This window comes from Aspergillus alliaceus (assembly GCF_009176365.1).
Source record: "Aspergillus alliaceus strain CBS 536.65 unplaced genomic scaffold BDW43scaffold_98, whole genome shotgun sequence".
In the NCBI taxonomy this organism is placed as follows: domain Eukaryota; kingdom Fungi; phylum Ascomycota; class Eurotiomycetes; order Eurotiales; family Aspergillaceae; genus Aspergillus; species Aspergillus alliaceus.
The window spans coordinates 14731-33551 of record NW_022474781.1 but is presented as its reverse complement, the minus strand read 5'-3'; the positions used below and the strand labels follow the sequence as shown (position 1 = coordinate 33551).

At 50.3% G+C, this 18821-nt stretch overlaps 10 protein-coding genes across 10 annotated transcripts; 5 read left to right on the top strand and 5 right to left on the bottom strand.

Annotated features, from left to right (window-relative positions):
- Positions 1-127: 127 nt before the first annotated feature.
- On the top strand, positions 128-1779 carry BDW43DRAFT_317103 (cytochrome P450; the record flags this gene model as incomplete). The annotated part of the gene is made up of 3 exons (XM_032048461.1): positions 128-324; positions 371-1491; positions 1556-1779. The coding sequence occupies 3 exons, from the start codon at positions 128-130 to the stop codon at positions 1777-1779; spliced, it is 1542 nt and encodes a 513-aa protein (XP_031893984.1).
- A 284-nt stretch (positions 1780-2063) lies between these two features.
- On the bottom strand, positions 2064-2823 carry BDW43DRAFT_304838 (SDR family NAD(P)-dependent oxidoreductase; the record flags this gene model as incomplete). Its single annotated transcript, XM_032045678.1, has 2 exons — positions 2064-2432; positions 2473-2823. 2 exons carry the CDS (start codon positions 2821-2823, stop codon positions 2064-2066), a joined length of 720 nt encoding a protein of 239 aa, XP_031893983.1.
- A 351-nt stretch (positions 2824-3174) lies between these two features.
- On the bottom strand, positions 3175-3828 carry tpcK (decarboxylase tpcK; the record flags this gene model as incomplete). The annotated part of the gene is made up of 3 exons (XM_032045677.1): positions 3175-3331; positions 3383-3579; positions 3643-3828. 3 exons carry the CDS (start codon positions 3826-3828, stop codon positions 3175-3177), a joined length of 540 nt encoding a protein of 179 aa, XP_031893982.1.
- A 216-nt stretch (positions 3829-4044) lies between these two features.
- tpcI (questin oxygenase tpcI) lies at positions 4045-5397 on the top strand (the record flags this gene model as incomplete). Its single annotated transcript, XM_032049905.1, has 1 exon — positions 4045-5397. The coding sequence occupies one exon, from the start codon at positions 4045-4047 to the stop codon at positions 5395-5397; it is 1353 nt and encodes a 450-aa protein (XP_031893981.1).
- Positions 5398-5446: 49 nt separating this feature from the next.
- tpcG (oxidoreductase tpcG) lies at positions 5447-6606 on the bottom strand. Its single transcript, XM_032049904.1, has one exon. The coding sequence runs from the start codon at positions 6328-6330 to the stop codon at positions 5614-5616; it is 717 nt and encodes a 238-aa protein (XP_031893980.1). The 5' UTR covers positions 6331-6606; the 3' UTR covers positions 5447-5613.
- Positions 6607-6999: 393 nt separating this feature from the next.
- On the top strand, positions 7000-7491 carry BDW43DRAFT_317098 (uncharacterized protein; the record flags this gene model as incomplete). The annotated part of the gene is made up of 1 exon (XM_032048460.1): positions 7000-7491. The coding sequence occupies one exon, from the start codon at positions 7000-7002 to the stop codon at positions 7489-7491; it is 492 nt and encodes a 163-aa protein (XP_031893979.1).
- A 455-nt stretch (positions 7492-7946) lies between these two features.
- Positions 7947-8437, bottom strand: BDW43DRAFT_304834 (uncharacterized protein; the record flags this gene model as incomplete). Its single annotated transcript, XM_032045676.1, has 2 exons — positions 7947-8177; positions 8231-8437. The coding sequence occupies 2 exons, from the start codon at positions 8435-8437 to the stop codon at positions 7947-7949; spliced, it is 438 nt and encodes a 145-aa protein (XP_031893978.1).
- A 919-nt stretch (positions 8438-9356) lies between these two features.
- On the top strand, positions 9357-10313 carry BDW43DRAFT_324170 (SDR family oxidoreductase; the record flags this gene model as incomplete). Its single annotated transcript, XM_032049903.1, has 1 exon — positions 9357-10313. The coding sequence occupies one exon, from the start codon at positions 9357-9359 to the stop codon at positions 10311-10313; it is 957 nt and encodes a 318-aa protein (XP_031893977.1).
- Positions 10314-13950: 3637 nt separating this feature from the next.
- BDW43DRAFT_317095 (uncharacterized protein) lies at positions 13951-14630 on the top strand (the record flags this gene model as incomplete). The annotated part of the gene is made up of 4 exons (XM_032048459.1): positions 13951-13973; positions 14055-14175; positions 14250-14354; positions 14412-14630. The coding sequence occupies 4 exons, from the start codon at positions 13951-13953 to the stop codon at positions 14628-14630; spliced, it is 468 nt and encodes a 155-aa protein (XP_031893976.1).
- An 82-nt stretch (positions 14631-14712) lies between these two features.
- Positions 14713-18218, bottom strand: BDW43DRAFT_324168 (bifunctional cytochrome P450/NADPH--P450 reductase; the record flags this gene model as incomplete). The annotated part of the gene is made up of 5 exons (XM_032049902.1): positions 14713-15586; positions 15657-17601; positions 17688-17967; positions 18031-18111; positions 18185-18218. The coding sequence occupies 5 exons, from the start codon at positions 18216-18218 to the stop codon at positions 14774-14776; spliced, it is 3153 nt and encodes a 1050-aa protein (XP_031893975.1). The 3' UTR covers positions 14713-14773.
- Between the last annotated feature and the right edge of the window lie 603 nt (positions 18219-18821).

The following is an 18821-nucleotide window of genomic DNA, read 5'->3' as shown; positions in this document are numbered from 1 at the left end:
ATGAGACTCAAACTATACCTGGCAAGCCTTGGCCCACTAGTTTGATTATGTACGAGGTTAGATGCAGCTGAAGGGTATATAAGCCGCTCAGACCAAGACACTACATCCTGCCTTCAAATCCTTGAAAATGGATCTATTTTACACAGATGATAATTTCCGATCACCAGTGAAGACTGTGCTCACGGGCCTTGTTGCGACCGTGGTCACCTTCTTGGCTTATATTGTCTTCCTATCATATACCCCAAGTGTCGACAAGAAGTCGCCTGAATTCACACCCAATACTGTCCCCCTCGTCGGCTCCTGGGGTTTCTTCACCCAAAAGTGGTAAGAATTCATCCTGAGAAGTGAGGGCGCTAATTGCAGCATGTAGGGCCTTCTGGAAAGACTGCGTGGCCAAGTCCAAAACAGGCCACTTCAGCTTCTGGCTAGGGAAGAACCACGTCGTGGGGGTATCTGGCGCAGCAGCCCGCAAGATCTTTCTCGATAATCATGACTTCGATTTCGTGCGCGGAGCTGCTCTCGTTGACCATGGACCGGACTTTGTTCCTCCTCTTCACGAGATCTTCCACAACAACTATCAAAACGGCAGAAGCTACTTCCAGCGCCGTTTGGTTGACCTGCAAAAGTCGGAGCAGCTAGCCAAGCGTCTGCCCGGCGTGACGAGAGATGCTCGAATGGCCTTTGAGGCCCTTGGCAAGAACCCCTCTGGCGTCATGGACCCGACCGATGTGTGCTATCGGCTGGTGGTACAGCAGGCTTGTCGCGTCGTGTGCAGCGAGGAGATCTCTGACAATCCAAAGCTTCTCGAAAAGTGCCAGAACGCCCTGTCACTGCTGATGCATACCAGCAGTATACACACAGTTGCGCTTCCGTATCTGCCCTCGATTGCCAAGATGAAGCGCCGGTGGGGAAGATACGGGCTGAGCAGCATTGTAACCCCGATCGTAAAGCGACGGTTGCGGAAAGGCGCCCCCCGCAGGGACGATGTTGTTCAGCATATGGTTGATAGTGGTGATTCGCAAGAGTGGATGGTCAACTTCTTTATCAGCATCCTGTTCATTGCCTCCGCTAATGCGGGTTATCTGTGCGGCGCTATGCTGAACATTGTCGCTCACCACACAGAATGGCAAGCCAAGATATACAGCGAGATCAGAGCCGTCGCCGAGGCGCATTCCAAGAATCCTAACGCGCCATTCGTGGACCAACTCGACTGGATCCCACTGGAGGCGTGGGAGACCTTATTCCCTTCGATTGACCTCTGTTTCAAAGAGGCCATTCGCATGTGGGTGGCGTTCCCAATGATCCGTCTCAACATGGCTCCGCACTCGGTCCCGATCCCCGACACTAACGAGGTCATTCCCGTCGGCACATTCGCCGCGTACAACACCACCGAAGTCCACTTCAATCCAGAGCTGTACCCAGATCCACACAAGTACGATCCCGATCGGTTCCGCGAAGGTCGTGAGGAATTCAAGAAAGAGGCTTATAGCTGTAAGTTGCGGCTCAAACTTTCCAATTTGTAATCATACTACATACTAAGATTAACGGGATGTAGTTGTCGGTTGGGGTCAAGGTCGGCACCCCTGCATGGGCATGCGCTGGGCCAAGATACAGCTAAATATCATTCTCGCGTACGCTCTTGCGATGTACGAGTGGAGCGGATGTGATGAAAATGGACAGCCTAGCACTCACTTTGACCGGAAGACCGATCTGAATGCTGCGGGCCTGAGCTTACCTGTTGGACTGTTTTGCAAGTATGTTCCTAGGAGCAAGGCTTGAGGGTTGGTGCAGACTACGCTGGGAAGAAGTTTTATATATATCAACAACATATGTACTTTTCCGAATAAATGGTAGGTAGATATATTGAATTAAACAATCTTCTTGCAAACGCGCAAACACATAAACATACAGAAAACATACACATGTGGTATGAGCAAAAGTGCAGTGTCATTAGTAAGTAAGCCTACACCACCAACCCAATCGTCAAGAAACTGCGATCCTAAGCCAACCTCTCCTTCAGCATCATCAACTCATCCACATCCCAATTTGCCCAGACATACCTCCTATTCAAAAAAACCACTCTCTGGGCCCGCTAACCACACCGCAAAGTGCGCGGGGAAATTGATATCCTCCCACACACGCGCATCCTCCGCATAATGTTCCGCCACAGACGGGGTATAGAACATACCGGGATGGAACGAGAACACCCGTATCGCTTCACTGTCTCTCTCCCAAGCAAAATGCTGCATCACCTGCGTGACAGCTGCCTTTCTCGGCCCATACCCAACTCGAAACGGACTCCTCGTCTGCGCCGCCGCGGACGAAACATTGATGATCATCTTCATCCCCGCCGCTGGTAACGGGGTCGCCAGGTATGCGTTGGTGAGATTGAATGCCGCGATGACGTTCACGCCGAATGCCTCCTGCATTTCCTCCGCGCTTACCTCGGTCGCTTTCACCTGCCCGGTGTACGACCGCCGCGCAGAGCACTGGCACATCGATCATGGCCAGCTCCTGCAGGATATCTGTCATGCGCGTGCTGTCTGTGATTGAGGCTTGGTAGGTTAGGATTTGGGTGGAGGGGTATGCTGCTTCGAGCTCTGCTTTGGCTTGCGCCTGGGGCCCTCGGGAACGGGAGATGATTGCGATGCGCGCGACGGCTTGCGCGAAGGCTTTGCAGATGCTGTGGCCGACGCCTGAAGAGTCGCCAGTGACGAGGATGGTCTTGCCGGCGCCGTTAAAGCCATGGTGGTTGAAGATGCGGTCGTAGATTTGGAAGTGGTAGGTCCGGGTTGGACGGGGGAAGGACTCGAATTTCGACATGTCTTTCTTCTTGGTCTGGCAGGTGGAAATGCTAGATCTACCAAACTGTCTTCAGAAGAGATGTATAGTACTGTTGTGGTGTCCTGACCCCAGGTAACTATACTCGGGCTAACTATGAGCCCGGATGGGATGGCTAGTATTTGTCCCGATTCAGCTCTTGCCAATTTCCGGGGGTTTTGGGAGTTTGGAAGGGTCAACAAACGAAGTATATGGCTGACCGTGAGGCTTGAAGTCTCTCCGAAACACCTGGGGATCAACGAGAACGGTGAAAGCCGGTACCGGTGATACTACACTACAGACTGCATTTTCTTCACCACCCGGCTCGAGAATACGGAGGTTCGACGTTGGCTCCTACTTTGAAAATAATATATACGACCCAAGAACAACAGTCATGGCCAGAGCAGATTTCGACAGAAGACCCGAGACTCCCTGGGAATCACTGGGAAACTCCAAGCCCTCACGCACAGCTCCATCGTTAATCCACTCCTCGATCCAGCCAATTGTCATTCTATATGTGCTGTTAGTGGTGACTGAACTATTCTCCTCGGCTGCAATATACTGGCTCCGTTTTGTATCTGCAAAGTTCTCGTGGTCCCCGAACAAATGCTCTTTATAGTACGGATCCTCCTTCATCATCTTGTAGTGTTCGACGCTCTCAAACACCACCTGACTGAAGCAATCATAGTCGGTAATATTTGACATTTGGCGATCGTAAATTCGGTTCATCATGAGACGAGTTTGCGTGGGATTGTGAATCTATAACTTTCAGTCCCCATCCAACTCTATAAGCCCTAAGAGGGTTGGTTATTGGTTACATACCACCGTCCACCGTTTGACACCGTATTTGACCATGAGATCCTTCGTCAAAGGCGCCGAGACCTGGATCATATGCCGACGATATGCTTCCTCGCTCATCCCGGGCTTTCGATAGCCCAGGATGGTCAGGCAGAGATACCGGCTGGGAGGGAGGCCCTCTGATTCTGTTACAGTTGTTGTGGTAGCCATTTGTGGTCGTACGACTCTTACAATGCCTTTGCAAATAAATGTACAATATAAAATAACCCGAATATATAGATGGTTCGGTGTATTCGTGTAGTTCGGGTTCCGGGTCTCACTGCCCGCGTTCCCAATTTCCCGACAAGGGTTGCTTGATAGTATATAGATCTCGAACGAAATTGAACGTACTGTTCATCACAAACCACAAGAAACAGAAAAGACAACATGGGGTCCACCGAAACTGGCACATCGAGCCCGCAGATTGGCTTGTCGAGCGAGCACGTCGGCATCCTGCGCGACACGCCAGTAGACAACGCTTCTATCCAGGAGGCTAACCGTCTCCTGCAAAAGAACCACGAAGCATGGCACATGTTCTTCCGCGACCGGGCGGGCCACAACCACATCGCACACTCTATCCTCACCTGTCTAGCCCTGGGTGGCGCGCCCGAAGATATCCAGCGCGCCTACGATGACGGCGTGGGCATCCAGCGGCCAATCCCCGAAGTCGACGCCGCGACCGTCGAGCGACTCGCCGAGGAGGAATTCTTCTACCAGACGCTGGGAACAATCACGCAATACACCTCCTTCCTCGTTTTCTTCCAGCGTCAGATGGACGAGCACGGCTGGAAGGAGACGGTGAACAAGTACGTCTTCTCGCGCAACAAAGTAGCCGAGAAGATGCTCGCCCGGCTCTACGAGGGCGCCTATTATCCCATTATACACCTAGGGCTGGGTATCGAATTCCAGCAGCCCAGCATCATCGCCGAGGCCCTCGCGCAGGCGGCTGCCCATGACGACAGCCACATCAGCACACTTTTCGAGACGTGTGAGGCACAGGCGGGGATTGCATACCCGCCCCAGAGCCCTAAGTCGCTCATCCAGCTCCTCCACGAGACCCGCGCCAATGATACCATCCGGACCGCTCCGCGCTGGGAGGACTTTGGGAACAAGATGCGCGATGGCGTCGTCGGTCGCGCAAATCTGGAAATGGCCTCCATTGCCTCCCAGTTTATCATCAAGCCCGAGGACTTAGAGGGTCGCACCGCTGAGATGATTAGCGTGTGCGCGTATATGGCCGGAGCGAGCCAGCGTCCGGACCGAAAGAGGAAGATCGACTTCTTCTACATGCACACGCTCACCAGCTCGATCTTCTTCAGTGTTCTGATCAAGCAGCAGTGGATCAAGATCGAGGACCGCGTGCGGCTGGTCGAGTGGAAGGGGAGGCTGGATCTGGCCTGGTGTGTTGTGAGTGGGTCGGCGGAGCTGTATGAAGATGCGGTGACGGGGTACCACGATGATTTCAGTGCGGAGATGGGGTGGAAGGAGCTATATGCTGCCGTAAATAAGGAGCACGACGATGGACATGTGGCTAAGATGATCCGCGCGTTGAAGAATGGACAGGAGGCGTCGCGGTCGTTTGAGGGGGAGTATCCCGATGCGTTTCCCGTCAAAGGTAACATGTGGTTGAAGATTGCACGCATGGCGCTAAATACCACCAAGGAATGGCCGACTGATCAAAAGTTTGTGAACTTTACAGGTTTTGATATGGGGTGGAAAATTCGCCCTGATCTCGCTTAGCCCACTCAATCAAGTGCTGTCCAAGTTGGGTACTATTTGAGCATGTAGGCGTAATCTTAAGATCAGTTTCACTCTCTTCACATGTTTACATTATTCTAGCTTTGAGCTATGAAGGCTATACAAAACAATGGCTCTATATATCGCTAACCAGGACCAGTAGAAGGCAAATATGCATGTAGGAAGGGAAAGAAATGCCTCGCCAAGCCAGTCGCAAGACTATAAAGGCGTGCCCGAAGGGAACTTGGCCGACCCATTCGTATTCACCACACTAACGTTCTTCATATCATATTTGCCCTCCTGGTCATCAGCCGCTTCAATCATCCCCGCGGCCAAATCCAGATACGAAACGAACGACTCATCATGGTCGAGATTCAGCTCATGGCCCCGTTGCGCATCAAGCGCCAAGCCACCCGGCTTGACGAAAATCATCGGCACCAAATCCTGTTGCTGCCGAAGGTAGACTTCTGTTCGGCGCAGGTCCTCGTAAACATGTGAGGCTGCGGTGCGCAGGATGGGACGGAACCACCAAGGCATGTGCCGGCTCAGATGGTCGTCGATTGTCCCAGAGGACAGGAGGAGGGTTTTGGGGAGTGGTGCGCTGATCTGACCATGAAATTTTAGCTTCTCAATCGCTGCAATGATGCTCTTGGCCGTGTCCACACCGACATGGCAGCCGGGCACGTTGTCGTTCGTCGTCACCACGTGGAAGATGGCGCGGGTGCCGCGGATGCATTCGGTCAGGAGATCGATATCGTAAATGCTCCCTTCGTAGACGTTCACGCGCTTATTATTGGTGACCGTGGGGACCTTTTGGATCAGTTTGGTCTTACTGCGGCAGTAGGCATTAACTTTCGCATCATCGGTGCGCAGGAGGTTGTCAATGAGAGCAGTGCCACAATTTCCTGTGGCACCGAGGATAGCGTAGGTGGACATGTTGAACAGAAGGACTATCGATTGATCAGTACGTTTTCTTTGTTTCTGTTCGACAGGTCCTTAATTTTATCAATCATATTTTTTTTCTTTCCCGACTATGCCATTCGGGTTTCGGACATTTGTGCTAAGTATGAGAATCGTCGGGACATAGCAGGTCACGGGGTGGAGGAACAGGCGTTCGGGTAGTAGCTTGTCCGATTCTTTGTTATACTTATACTCGCGTCATTTATCTGGGCCAAATCCAGAAAAGGGGGCCAGTCTGAATGCGCCGCGGGTAGTAGAATGTCCGAGCATGTTTTGCCCAACAATGAGTAGTTATTGAGAGCCGGGGGTTAGCATGTCCGCCGGCTGTCTAGTGGGGTGACCTTTCTCACTGTAATTGGCTGGATGCTCCCATAGATCCAAACTTGACGGCGCCACAGATCCACCCGTACCACATTGTGGCAAAGTCAATTGCTGTATACCTACATCCATGGACGTCAGTGACCTGTGTAACTGACTCAAGTCTGAACTCCCACACTACATTTTAGAACGTGGCTGCCTGCAAACACTTTCTATAAAGACAGATGGCCAGTACGGCTTTACATCCTCATCAATCACCGAACCCACAGTCTTACTTACTACACCACTATATCAACTCACTCCAATCAAGCTTGCCTAACTTGAAGCATGTCCATCCGAGCTCTCAACCAGAACTTTCCCTCCTTGAACTTTGCTGCCAATGCGGAAGAACAGGGCCCATCTCACCCTTTCCTTTCTCCTCACGGTGAAGGCGACCAACCTTATCCCAACCCGTGGTCTTTCCAGTCTGGAAACGGTCAAGCCGGCCGCCCAGGCCATCCCTACAAGTTTCCGTGGGCCCAGGCCGGCGACGAAGACAAGGGCAACGAACCTAACAACGAAACCGGTAATACCTCCGCTTCTCGCAAGCCATACCCATACCCAGGTCCCGCGGAAGGTCATCCACTGTACACCTTCCCCGGCGCCTCTGAAAGCTGTAAACCATACCCCTTCCCGGGCTACGCTCAACAGCCGCGCACCTACCCGGGCCCTCTTCCATGGCACCAGCCGCACGCCTATCGCAGCCTTGCGGAGGGTAGGAAACCATACCCTTCCCTTTGGGATGGGGGACCGATTGCTGTTGCTGCCGGGGAGAATTGAGTGTTGTCAATCTATGTTTGTTCACTACAAAATGGTATATCGTTCTACAATTGCGTATTGGGAAAATATTTTCGGATATAGCTGTAAGTCAATGTACCTACAATAGCTTACATTTGTGAGAAGACACTATGTAAGGAAAGACTAAAATTTCGTTCGATAAATATGTGAGTCACAATATAGATGAATTGAGATATAAACAGGCCAACTTTGATTGAGATGGACTCTTGGCTTCCTGGTGAGATGGTCTTCTTATCTAACAAAGAAAATAAACGAGTAACAAAGCTACATAGTCAAGAACATCGCCCACTCAAAAAGATACAGCCCCGAGGGTAACCGATGCTTGATCTATTGGGCCTGAAAGAATGAAGCCTGTATACTATGAAGCTTTCCATAGAGCACACGGAAAATGTACTAGTTCTTGTCTCAACACATTCAAGAAATATATACATCTCCGCTCAAGCCTCCTCCTTCCCCATGATATAAGCTTCCAACTTGAGCAGAAAGTGCTTCATAAACACCCCGTCCAACATCTCCTCAATCCGATTCACGTACTCGCCACTCTCATCGAACCACACGAAACAGGCATGTTCATTCTTGTATGGCCCAAACGGAGAATCCGCAGTTGTAATTGCATACATCACCGCTTTGCTTTGAGCAGGGTCATGGATCACATTGTGCACGGTGAGCTACACAGGTTAACCGTCTGTGTGTCAGTGGGTAATTCATGACAAGAAGGTACCTCACAGTTCGTCAAGATGGACATGAGCTTCAGAAACAGCTCCTCAGTAATTGCACGAGTGCGAGGTGCTACCCCAGAGCTGAAGGGGAGAGTCACTTGGGCGCAATCTTCGGACCAGCTGGCCAGGAACCCATCTGGGGTCCAGCCCTTCCAGCCTTCGATGAATTTGTTTAGCGTTGCTGTTTGCTTTTCGGCGGGGGCAGGCATGGTGGCTGTTGTACTGAATGGAATACCTTGAGTAGGTGAGTTAAGTGGAGAGAACGTAGGGAATATAGCAAAAAGGTCTTAGGCCCATGTTGTCGGGATATTCAATTTGTACCGCCCTATTGAAAGAACATGGAATGTTGCGACGGACACACTCCTCCCATGGCACGACCCCTTCGCACCGACCTCTCCCGGTATGACAACCCGCGCAAGATCGGCGCGCGCGGTCTAGTGGCTCGGTTGTTTTGTGCTGCCTTTAAACATGGCGTCGAAGTGTATCACTAATTGCAACATTCTATAGTCAGGTTTGTTGCTGAAAGAAGGCAAGTATAAGCACGTGGATACCTTCGTCTATATTGGGAACCGTAGATGGAACAGACAAAGGCCTGTTGTTGGGCGTGGTTTGATCCTTGGTGGCGTTCTAGATGCTCCTTGCGCCGGTACCTTGCATTGCAGCCAGGAAACCGACACCGGATCGCGCCGTTCACGACAGGATCCGAGAGATTCTGAAAGAACTTGATTTCGCTGCCGAACTTTTTAATCAGTAAAACTGGCTCTAGCAACCAGCGCTCCTTCAGAAATGACCTGGCAAAAGGGGAGGAGTGGGGCCTGCTGAGGTTTGCGCCTTGGCCTCCCACCGGCCTCCCACCGGCCTCCCACTGCTTCTGAGCTTAGAGAGTAACCTGGGACCCACTTCGAGGCGGAATTTTGCAAAGGGCACACAGTTTTACTCAGAGCGATGCCGACGGGCGGCAAGAGGTTGTTAGTAATTCTGCAACTTACGACTTGCTGGAACCCGTATCCCCTTCCTAGGATTTCTAATTACCGAGATTATGGAAGGGATTACCTGAAAAGAAGCCGGGTATAAGTATGTAGTAAAAGCCTGAAGAGTCAATGTAAACTATATCACGTACCTCAAACCATGACTCCTTCCATCCTCATCGCCGGCGCCACCGGCAATACCGGCCGAGCCGTCGTTCAAACATTGCCAACTTTGCTTCAATCCAGCAGCACCTTATCCGGGTACCGCGTTATTGCTCTCACTCGCACTTCGAGCAGTCCGGTAGCACGCGAGCTTGCTAAACTGCCCGGAGTTGAAGTGATCGAGCAGAACTGGGTTGAGATCACCGCCGACTGGCTCCGCGAACACCAAGTTGCTAGAGCGTTCATTGCATCCCAACCCGAGCCCAACCAATTTGCCCAAGAGTCGACCTTCCACCTCAATGCCCTCAACGCCGGCGTCAAGTATGTCGTGCGCATCTCAACTACGGCTGCAAATGTCCGCCCGGACTGCCCTGCCTACTATCCACGCCAGCACTGGGCCATCGAGGCTCTCCTCGGCTCACCCGAGTTCGACAACTTGCAGTGGACCTCTCTTCAACCGAACATCTTCTCAACATTCATTATGTCCCCTGCTGCGGAATTCATCAAGAAGTACCGCAAGACTGGAGAGCAGGATACACTTCGGTTGCTGCTGTCAGAGGACGCACCCATCGGCATTATTGACTCCGACGAGGTTGGTGTTATTGCAGCTCATCTCTTATCCCAGGATGACACTTCCGCACATAACAAGTCCAAATACGTTTTGAATGGACCCGAGGACATCACTGGAATGCGAATTGTTGCAATGGTTGAACAGCACATTGATACGCCCGTCAAAGATGTTAGCTTCAAGGACCTCTCGTTCATCGACATGGTGTATGAGGACAAGTATGCTGCAACCAAGCAATCGAAGAACGTCATCTACTCAATCAAGCAGGCCGCCGGGCCAGCGTGGGAAGGGAAATGCTCGACTTCTACGACCAGCAAGGAGATCCTGAAGCTTTATGCTCCAAAGCGCACACCTGCTGATACCTTGAAGGCTTTACTTGAGGGTTAAGGATGTAACGGGTCGGACCCGCTTCTCACTATGTGGTCTTGCCGCATAAGCTTTTCGTTCCACCACCGCTCCACTTGCCCGTATTTCTACCGTGTTCAGCTTTTTCAACTCCTCTTCTTCAAGCTTTTTGTAAACAGCATGTTGGCCTAGTCAGTATTGAATCGGTTTGGCTTCAGCCCTTCACAAACCATAGGTTGAAAAATAGTGATCTAGAGGGTGAAACAACTTGCTTATATTGGGAAAATAGGAAATCTATTTGACTTATAAGCAAGGGAATTAATAATCGAAGATATAAGTTCCAGCCAAAATAATAACCCTTTAGTATAGGACTGTGAGTAGTAGACTGCAATTGGGGACTTAGAACCTCTTCGCGCAAGGCACATTGCTTAATAAAGTTTCTGTGCTTCGATAATGTACGCCCTTAATAGAGCTATGGACCAATTGAAAAATAACCCTTCTTCTCATTATCCAGTGAACTGGTAGAAGCATAAATGTTTTGTTCAAGAGTAATAGGGTGTTAAATCTTTGCCAGCTATCGCGCCAGCAAGTTGCAACCGTCAACCGTCACTTCCAAAGACAGCACCCTCCCAGTTAGCCATCAATCAGACCAGCCGCTCTATTTCCAGAATTTCCTGAAAGCACAGGACTGACAAGGTCACGGGAACGTGGCCAACCTGATGCGGCCCACATGGGGTGTTACTACGCATCTGGTAATGACCTATGAGGTGTAGCTTCATTGACTAGGTCTTGTCTTTGTCCTGCGAAAGCGTGGCCGTAGAAGTCAGTCGTGAATTCCTACTGTAACCTATTCCGAATGCTCTGCATGAGATTTTCTGCCTGTATTCGCAAGCTCACCTATGCGTTTAGACCCGTCACACGTCCTAGGCGGCGGTCAGAAAGGATGGGCGCATGCGGGGATACCATTGAGGAAGTGTGGCTGACGCATCATGCAGGATGACTATAGTTAGGCATTAGTGATCCATACGTCGGTGTAAAAGGCCGGTCAAACAGGCGGCGAGATAACGAATAGATTCCGAAACAGAGTCGGTCCGGTGTGTCCAGACTGAATCTTCAGACTAATAAGGCCTTAGCCTTCGTCTCAATAGCGAATCGATACTATCGGCTTGTCATCTGCGGCGTAATCTCATCGGCGTGCTCCATGCCTCCTGAAGTGGTGGATTTCTTACACATGGCCTCTAGCTGCGGACCGGTACTGATTAGTATTTAACAGGAATTGCCTCTATCAGCTATGAATTACCAAGGATTTACCAGCCAATGATAGCAACGGAATCAAAAAAAGGGCAAATGCAAACAATGGAATGAAAGGAGTGTTGATTCTGTTTAACTAGACTACTGAACTGCATGGGGGTTGAAATACCCATGAGAATACCAATGACTCGGTTACTAACCCGAGGGGTCTAGATATAGCAAGAATACATGTAAATCAAAGAGGGGTATATTGAGGCGTTGCAGATATTAGTTGTATCTGACAAGTCAACATAGTGCTAGTATCCATTATTCCTGACAGTATTCTATATAGATCTGGACGAGGTTCAGGAGAGCAGGAGAATCGCCCACGGTTAATCTGACTTCACGTGGCTTCGCCTGGGCCGAGGACTCGGTATCTTTCAACTTACTAGTTGTGCTAACAATTTCGTGCTCGAGGCATTTAGATAGCGAAAAGAGAGAAGAGAAGCTTGTTAAGAGGGGCGGAAGGCACTGCATGTGACCTGCAGACTCCAGGAAGCCTAGTATGGAGTCATGGTCGTCTAACCAGTCTCTTTCACTCAGAGCCTACTTTGTAAGATAGCTCATGCTTTAGTAACTCTTTACTCCGAAGGATGATTATAAACCTGCCATGCGGCTTTCACCTTTCTCCCACCGGCCTCCCACAGTCCCACCGGCCTCCATCGCCACCATCGGCACTCCACTCAGCTGTGAAGTTACTGGTGATAACGCGAATAATTGCTTGTATTCCACAACAGCCTTAATAATACGCAGCTCAAATAATTGATAGGGTCTTTATAGCATTGTCAGTTGTAAGGTCTTGTATTCCGCTCTTGTTCTAGGAAGCAGGTATCGGCTGCTACTTCATAGTCTTGTATATCTTCAAGGTTAACGTGTTGGAAATGCTTTAGCTTTTACATAGGGCGTTGATGAACAATTCGAACCCTAACTTACAATGTTCGAGCTAGATAGATTAGTGATCCGACAATAGTAGTGCTTGGAAATGTCATGGTCACTGGATTGCTTCCTAATTGGTATTAAGCCATATTGGAGGAGCGAGCCCACACAGCCCTTTGTATAGCAGCCACTAATCCTGCTGAGATCATCCCTCTGCGGAGATCGGAAGGGAAAGTCTCCCCAGTCATAAAGGAGACCAGCAAAACCAGCCCCTCCACTATTATTCAATCCATCAAAATAGACCTCATGTATTGTGCATCAGTGCGTGTCACGGCAGCGGAGATTAATGTGTCTGTCTTGAAGATCAACATTCTTATTAATAACACAGGCATTATGGGCGTCAATTTTTATCTGACTGCTCAAAACATGGAAAGCCATCTGGGTGCGAATCATATTGGTCATTTCCTGCTCACTAACCTCCTTGTTCTGAAACTTGAAGCTTCTGGTGATGGCACTCGGATCATGAATGTATCCAGTGCTATATCTATGTACTAGCTTAGCCCATTTATGTTTGACAACTGCAACTTCTCCAACAGCAAGGCCTACAACAATTGGATAGCTTAGGAACAGTCCAAGACAGCAAACATTTTATTCGCTGTTGTATTGGCCAGAAAACTGGAGAAGAATAAAGTAAAGTCCTATTCATTGTACCCGGGATTCATACAGACAATGGGTCTATCCGCAGTAGATCCAGCGGCATGGCCAATTGTGGGTTCCATATTTAGAAGTAAGAAGCTGGAGTTGCCGAAGGAAAAGAATATTGAGCAGGGCTGCGCAACTATCCTTGCAGCGGCACTAGACCCTGTGCCTGACAGTAAACACAATTAAAGGGTGAATGGAGAACTTGAGAAGAATAATCTTGTATCTACCCTAGTAGATTTAGATGTATCAATAATAGAATTGTCAAATTTGTGTACAATCCAGCATCTTTTGGTCTTGTATCCTATAGGAACATGGTCAAGTGAACGGGATGATTGAATACGCATATTGACCCTTCAAAGTGCTGGTTTTACCTATAAAAGTTCGGCTTGGACCATTGCCTCAATCGTGACGAGCCGTGCACTGAACAGCGGAAAGCGGAAATTATGGAGGAGGAATTCAGTCATGCCATATTGAGTTGCCCTTCGGCTTCACTTTTGTATACTGTTGATCATATATTCCTTTTCCATTCAAGCCAAATTCACTATATAAGCTTAATGCACCAATGACTCCCCACCAGAACACCCAAACCTCCAGCCAGGGCCGTGACAGGCGGGTTTACCATCATATACTACGAGTCCAAGTACCTCGAAAAACCAAATGATAATAGTTCTCATGCAAGAATACAAACATCGCCTTGGCGAGACTCAAGATGTATATAGGCCGACAAGACCAGTCCCGATCGCAGGAAAAAAGCAAGTGACTGCTGATGGATACAGCACGATCTGTGGTGGAGGCAAGCGGGAACATCGACATGGCTGCCCACACGCCGATTTTGTAAGCAGCAGGACCTCTCTCCAGGACAAGACAGATGATTTCAACGTGGTTGCTGTGCCATAAACTGACCTCCGACATTAGCATTCTGGCTGTTTTACCTCTTGCAGCACTATTCATCCTGTTTAATTTCGTCATCCACAACCCAACTCATCCAGAAACGCGCAACAACCTCTCCCTGTTGGACGTAGCGGTGGCCATTTCAGTCTGTTCGATTACAAGTCCGGAGGGTTCATACCCGCGTCACTTTTAACCGAGTTTGCTCATATCGCACGGCAGTGTGTCAAGGGTTTTAGCACTAAACAGCAGCAACAGCAACAACAACAAGAAGAAGAACACTGTCAACTAGGCTCTTCAAACACCGAATCCACATTGGCTGCAGAGGTATGCCACTGTCCTGGATCGTATAACAACACTCGTCCCTTTTCTAACTTTAACGAGGTTTCCACGCAGTTAAATCAGGCCAACAGCCATAGCAATGATAACAATCTTGGGTTCCAAGATGATATCATGGAGTCCTGGGAACCAAGTGACTATCTGTACTATCCCGTAATGGCGGACACCACTGTGCTTGGCGGCGCGCCTGAGAATCTGACGACAGCTTCCTTGAATATTCAGAGCTTGTTTGGGTTTGTGGTTCCGGAATTTGGACATGGTTAGCAGAGATAGAAATTATCAACATGAATTGTTTGTGATTCTCCTATCAGAAAGTAGCCTATTATCGAAAGACTGTAAAAAAAAGGTTAGAAATTGCTAACATCAAATTTACACTCGAGTCAACCAGAATAAGACACAATGCGCATCTAGAATATCTCCGTAACATATCGCTCCTGCGGCAACGCCCCTAGCATATTCTTCAACGCGGTCTGGACCCCCTTGGCCAGATTCCCCGAACCGCAGACATAAACTTTCGCATTCCGAGCCCAGAGATCTTGGATTGCTTCGGCTTCTGCCACCAACCGGTGTTGCACATACCGGCATCCCTTGGCCAGGTCGTGGTCCGGGGCTTTACTGTACGCTCTGTGAACCTCGACCACGCCAGCAGATTCAAACTCGGATAATTCCTTTTGGTAAAGATCATCCAAGTGGGGACCTCGACAGCCGAAGAACAGCAGCGCCTTTGCAAGTGGTGTGCCCTGCTGTAGCCTGACCATGCGGTCTTGGATAAAGCTAAGGAAGGGAGCGAGACCGCTCCCGGCGCAGATCATGATAATGGGTGTGCTGGACTGGTCTATCGGGAGATGGAAAGCGTCTTTGGCGGGTCGCGGCGATATATAGAGAATGGACCCTAATGTGAGCGAGGCAAGGTAGTTTGATCCGACACCCAGATACTGTCCATTGCCGCTCCATGCTGGCTCGTTGACTATGGAGAAGGTGAGCGAACCGTGAGAGGGTTTGAATGAGGGGGCCATAGAAAGGGAGTATGTCCGGACGCGCAAAGCCGGGAGCATGGAGATAAATGCCGCGATAGGAAGTGAGATAGAGGGGAATTGTTCAAGCAGATCCAAGACTGAGACACGCTTGTCCCGGACAAGTGAATTGTAGGAATCATGGAAACAGATCAGCTCTTGTTTATCTGCATCAGACAGTGCGGTTGCGGTGAGTACTTTGAGGTTCTGGGGTTACTTCAGTTAGTCTAAGTGCATTGAGTTTGAGTCAAGTTGGAAAAGGTCCTTAAGAACGTACATTCCGCGTTGCCGGTTGGGACAGCTCTACATACGAGCTAAACAGCTCGGCCGCCAACACAGGTGTGGCGTGGGGTACACCAAGCGTGTTCAATGAGTTGATAGTGATGCTGTAATCAGGTGCGAGATCAAAATGAGCTAGGACTCTCGAGACCGTGCCGGGCGGATTGACCGGGAGGATATTAAGATGATCACCTGGGCGCAAAGTAGTTTCGCCCTGGATGCGGAACTCCACATGTCGCTTCTGCGGGGTCCCCGGGCTGGTTAGGATCCGGACGGCAGTCACTTTCGCCTCCACGAAGCCCTGGTGCATGCCCACCCTCCTGGGCTTGCTCAGGCTGATTTGGAGCTGGTGCGGGTTGAGTAGTTCGACGCCGCTGCTGCTGGACTGGAGGAATGTCTCCCGGAGGGCAGGCAGCAGGCTTGTCTCTTCCCATTCTTCAAGGTCCGAGAAGAGATCACTAATAGCAGCGTTGGCTGCGCCTCGCGCTGCAAGACGTGTGGCTCCGGCCTTGTACATCAGGTCATCAATCAAGATCGGGACGCGATAGAATGTTTTGGTCCAGTCCTGGTGGCCGCAGCCGAAGACTGCATAGGAGACGCCTTGGAGAGCCGGGACTTTGCCGCTTTCAAGCCAAGCAACAAACTTCTTCGCGTCGTCTGTGGGTTGCCCATCATAGGTGGTTGTTAGAATGATCACCGGCTGATCTTTCGGCAGGGTGTCAACGGCACTGTCAAGCGGGGCAAGCCTCTTGTTGGTAAAGCCACGGGCCATCATGTTCGATGCCAACCGGTGGGCGAGAGCTTTGCAAGTTCCGCTGTTGGAGCCGTAGAAGAAGGAAACCGGCTGCCCTCCTGCCGGCTCCTGGCCTTTGCAGTTCCCGGCAAGATGAGTTGACGATGCCGCCGAGCTCCCATCAGCGCTCACCAACATACTTCGCCTGGATAGCCCAGTGGCACTCTGGCCGCGACGCAACGTGGCTCGGACCCGGAAGCCATCGGGCTTGATGGTGAGGGTCTCTTTGATACGGAGTTTGTAGGATGGGTCATCGCCCACCAAGTCAAACGTTTGAAGGACCATGGCAACCACCAGCTGGGCTTCCTGCCAGGCAAAGGCCCTGCCAATGCAGCTGCGTTCGCCGTTGCCAAATGGCTTCCACGAGTTCGGTGGGAGCTTAGAGAAATTCTCTTCCAGCATGCGTTCCGGGCGGAACTCGCCCGCGTCAGGCCCAAAGACGGTTTGGTCACGCAGGCAGACAGGCAGGAGCACGTTGACGGGCTGTCCGGTATTGATTGTCCATTTCCCGCCCAGCACCTCCGGCTTCTTCGGAGTGACGGCGAAGGCTGGGGCTGTCGGCATCAGGCGCAGAGTCTCCTTTAAAATGGCATCGATATATGGAAGCTTTGCGAGATGCTGCACCGTGATCTGGTCCACGCCGACAACATCATCGACTTCGTTCCGGGCCTGCTCCAAGATGTGTGGGTTTTGCAGCAGGTAGTAAAACGTGAACGAGAGCAGGCCGGAGGTAGTCTCATGGCCTGCAATCAAAAAGGTGATGACATTATCAATAATTGAGTCATCGCTCATGCCTTCACCGGTGACTGGGTCCCGCCCATTCAACAGTGTGTTCAAGAGGTCATCGGCCGGCTCCCCTTTATCTCTGCGCCCTTGGATAATTTGGCGGGCTATGCTCCTCATTGCGTCGATGTTCTTAGACATGCGCTGCTGGGCCTTGATACGTATGGAGTTCACAATCCCGGGAAGCATGGCTTGGACATCGGCTTCCCTCAGCACGTGCAGCATGAATTGAACAAATGGGTGCATAGTCTCGTTGTTATAAAAGCTGTTCAGCCGGAAACCCATCGTGCACAGGGCGATAGTGTCTAATGTGAGGCGCGTAAAGTCATCCGTGATATTGATACTGATCGAACTCCCTTGGCGGGCCCTGTATCCACAACCAAACAAAACCGCCCAGTCAGCCGTTTTCTACTTCCTATTTTCTTCCTAGAGCCAATATTCAGGAATCCCTACCACTTGTAACATAACTGTTGCGCTATATCACTCATGTCCTCGAACATGTTCCGGATACGTAGCGGGCCAAAGGCAGGCATCAGAATGCGATGAGCAATGCCCCAGCCACGCTCTCCGTGGTAGGCTGTAAAGAGGCCGTCGTTGGCCAGCATTCGTAAGTTCTGGACTCCAGCAACAACGGCCTTGTGGAAACGGGTTTCATCGCAGAGCTCATCGACCAGGGCCTGGCTGGTCGCAAAGATCTGCTTTTCGCCGTTGATAGTGATTTGAAAGAGGGGTCCTGGGATAAATGATTAGTGATGGTGGTTTTCTCTTTTGCATCAGACAGGATAGCGAAGCGTACCGAAATTGTTGGCTATTTCGATAATGGATTCTAGGCCATGCTCGAGGTCGATGTCGAATAGATTTCCCACCACCGGCAGGGCTGAATAAACTGCCAGTCAGTAAAAAAACAGCAACAACGTCGTTTCGGATGATAGTGCTGGTTCTAGGCTTACGTTTGGGTCCGGGAATCCGTTCCGTGTCTTTCATGGCTTTCTGCGCGATAGTAACTATCTGCTTCGGAAATATTATTGACTTGGCGAATTAATGGATAGAGTAAAGTTTTGAATGGGTGTTGCCCCTACTTATACACCGCCGTGCCTTCCAGCAACATAGCATAGCCTCGTAGAATGAACTACTCATGACTTCATTTGTCCACAGACACCGAAGAGGAGCGCTATCATTGTGTGTCTAGGTACTTCTCGGGGCTCGGTGTTCGTTGACCCGTATGAAACATCTTTTCAAACACTCCCTCGGTGGGGTCCTCACCGAGACGAGTGATCTGCATCCATCGTAGTGAGGCGCAATTGTTCTCCACGTCTCTCCCGGAACCAAAAACCTTAGTTAATTTCCCCGGAGCTGACATCCATAATAGTTATCCTAGAACAACTTTCGACATTCAACTTGATAGGGGAAATAGTGCCTTGCATTGGTCTATTAAACATCTCCTACACTGAATGAGGTCGTCTCGTTCCCCACAGCCGCATTGTTGAAGATAGAAAATATATATATATATATATATATATATAAAAGAAATAGAATCAAGATCAATCTCTCGGAACGGAGGAATGTACGCGAGACTTCCCGGTCACA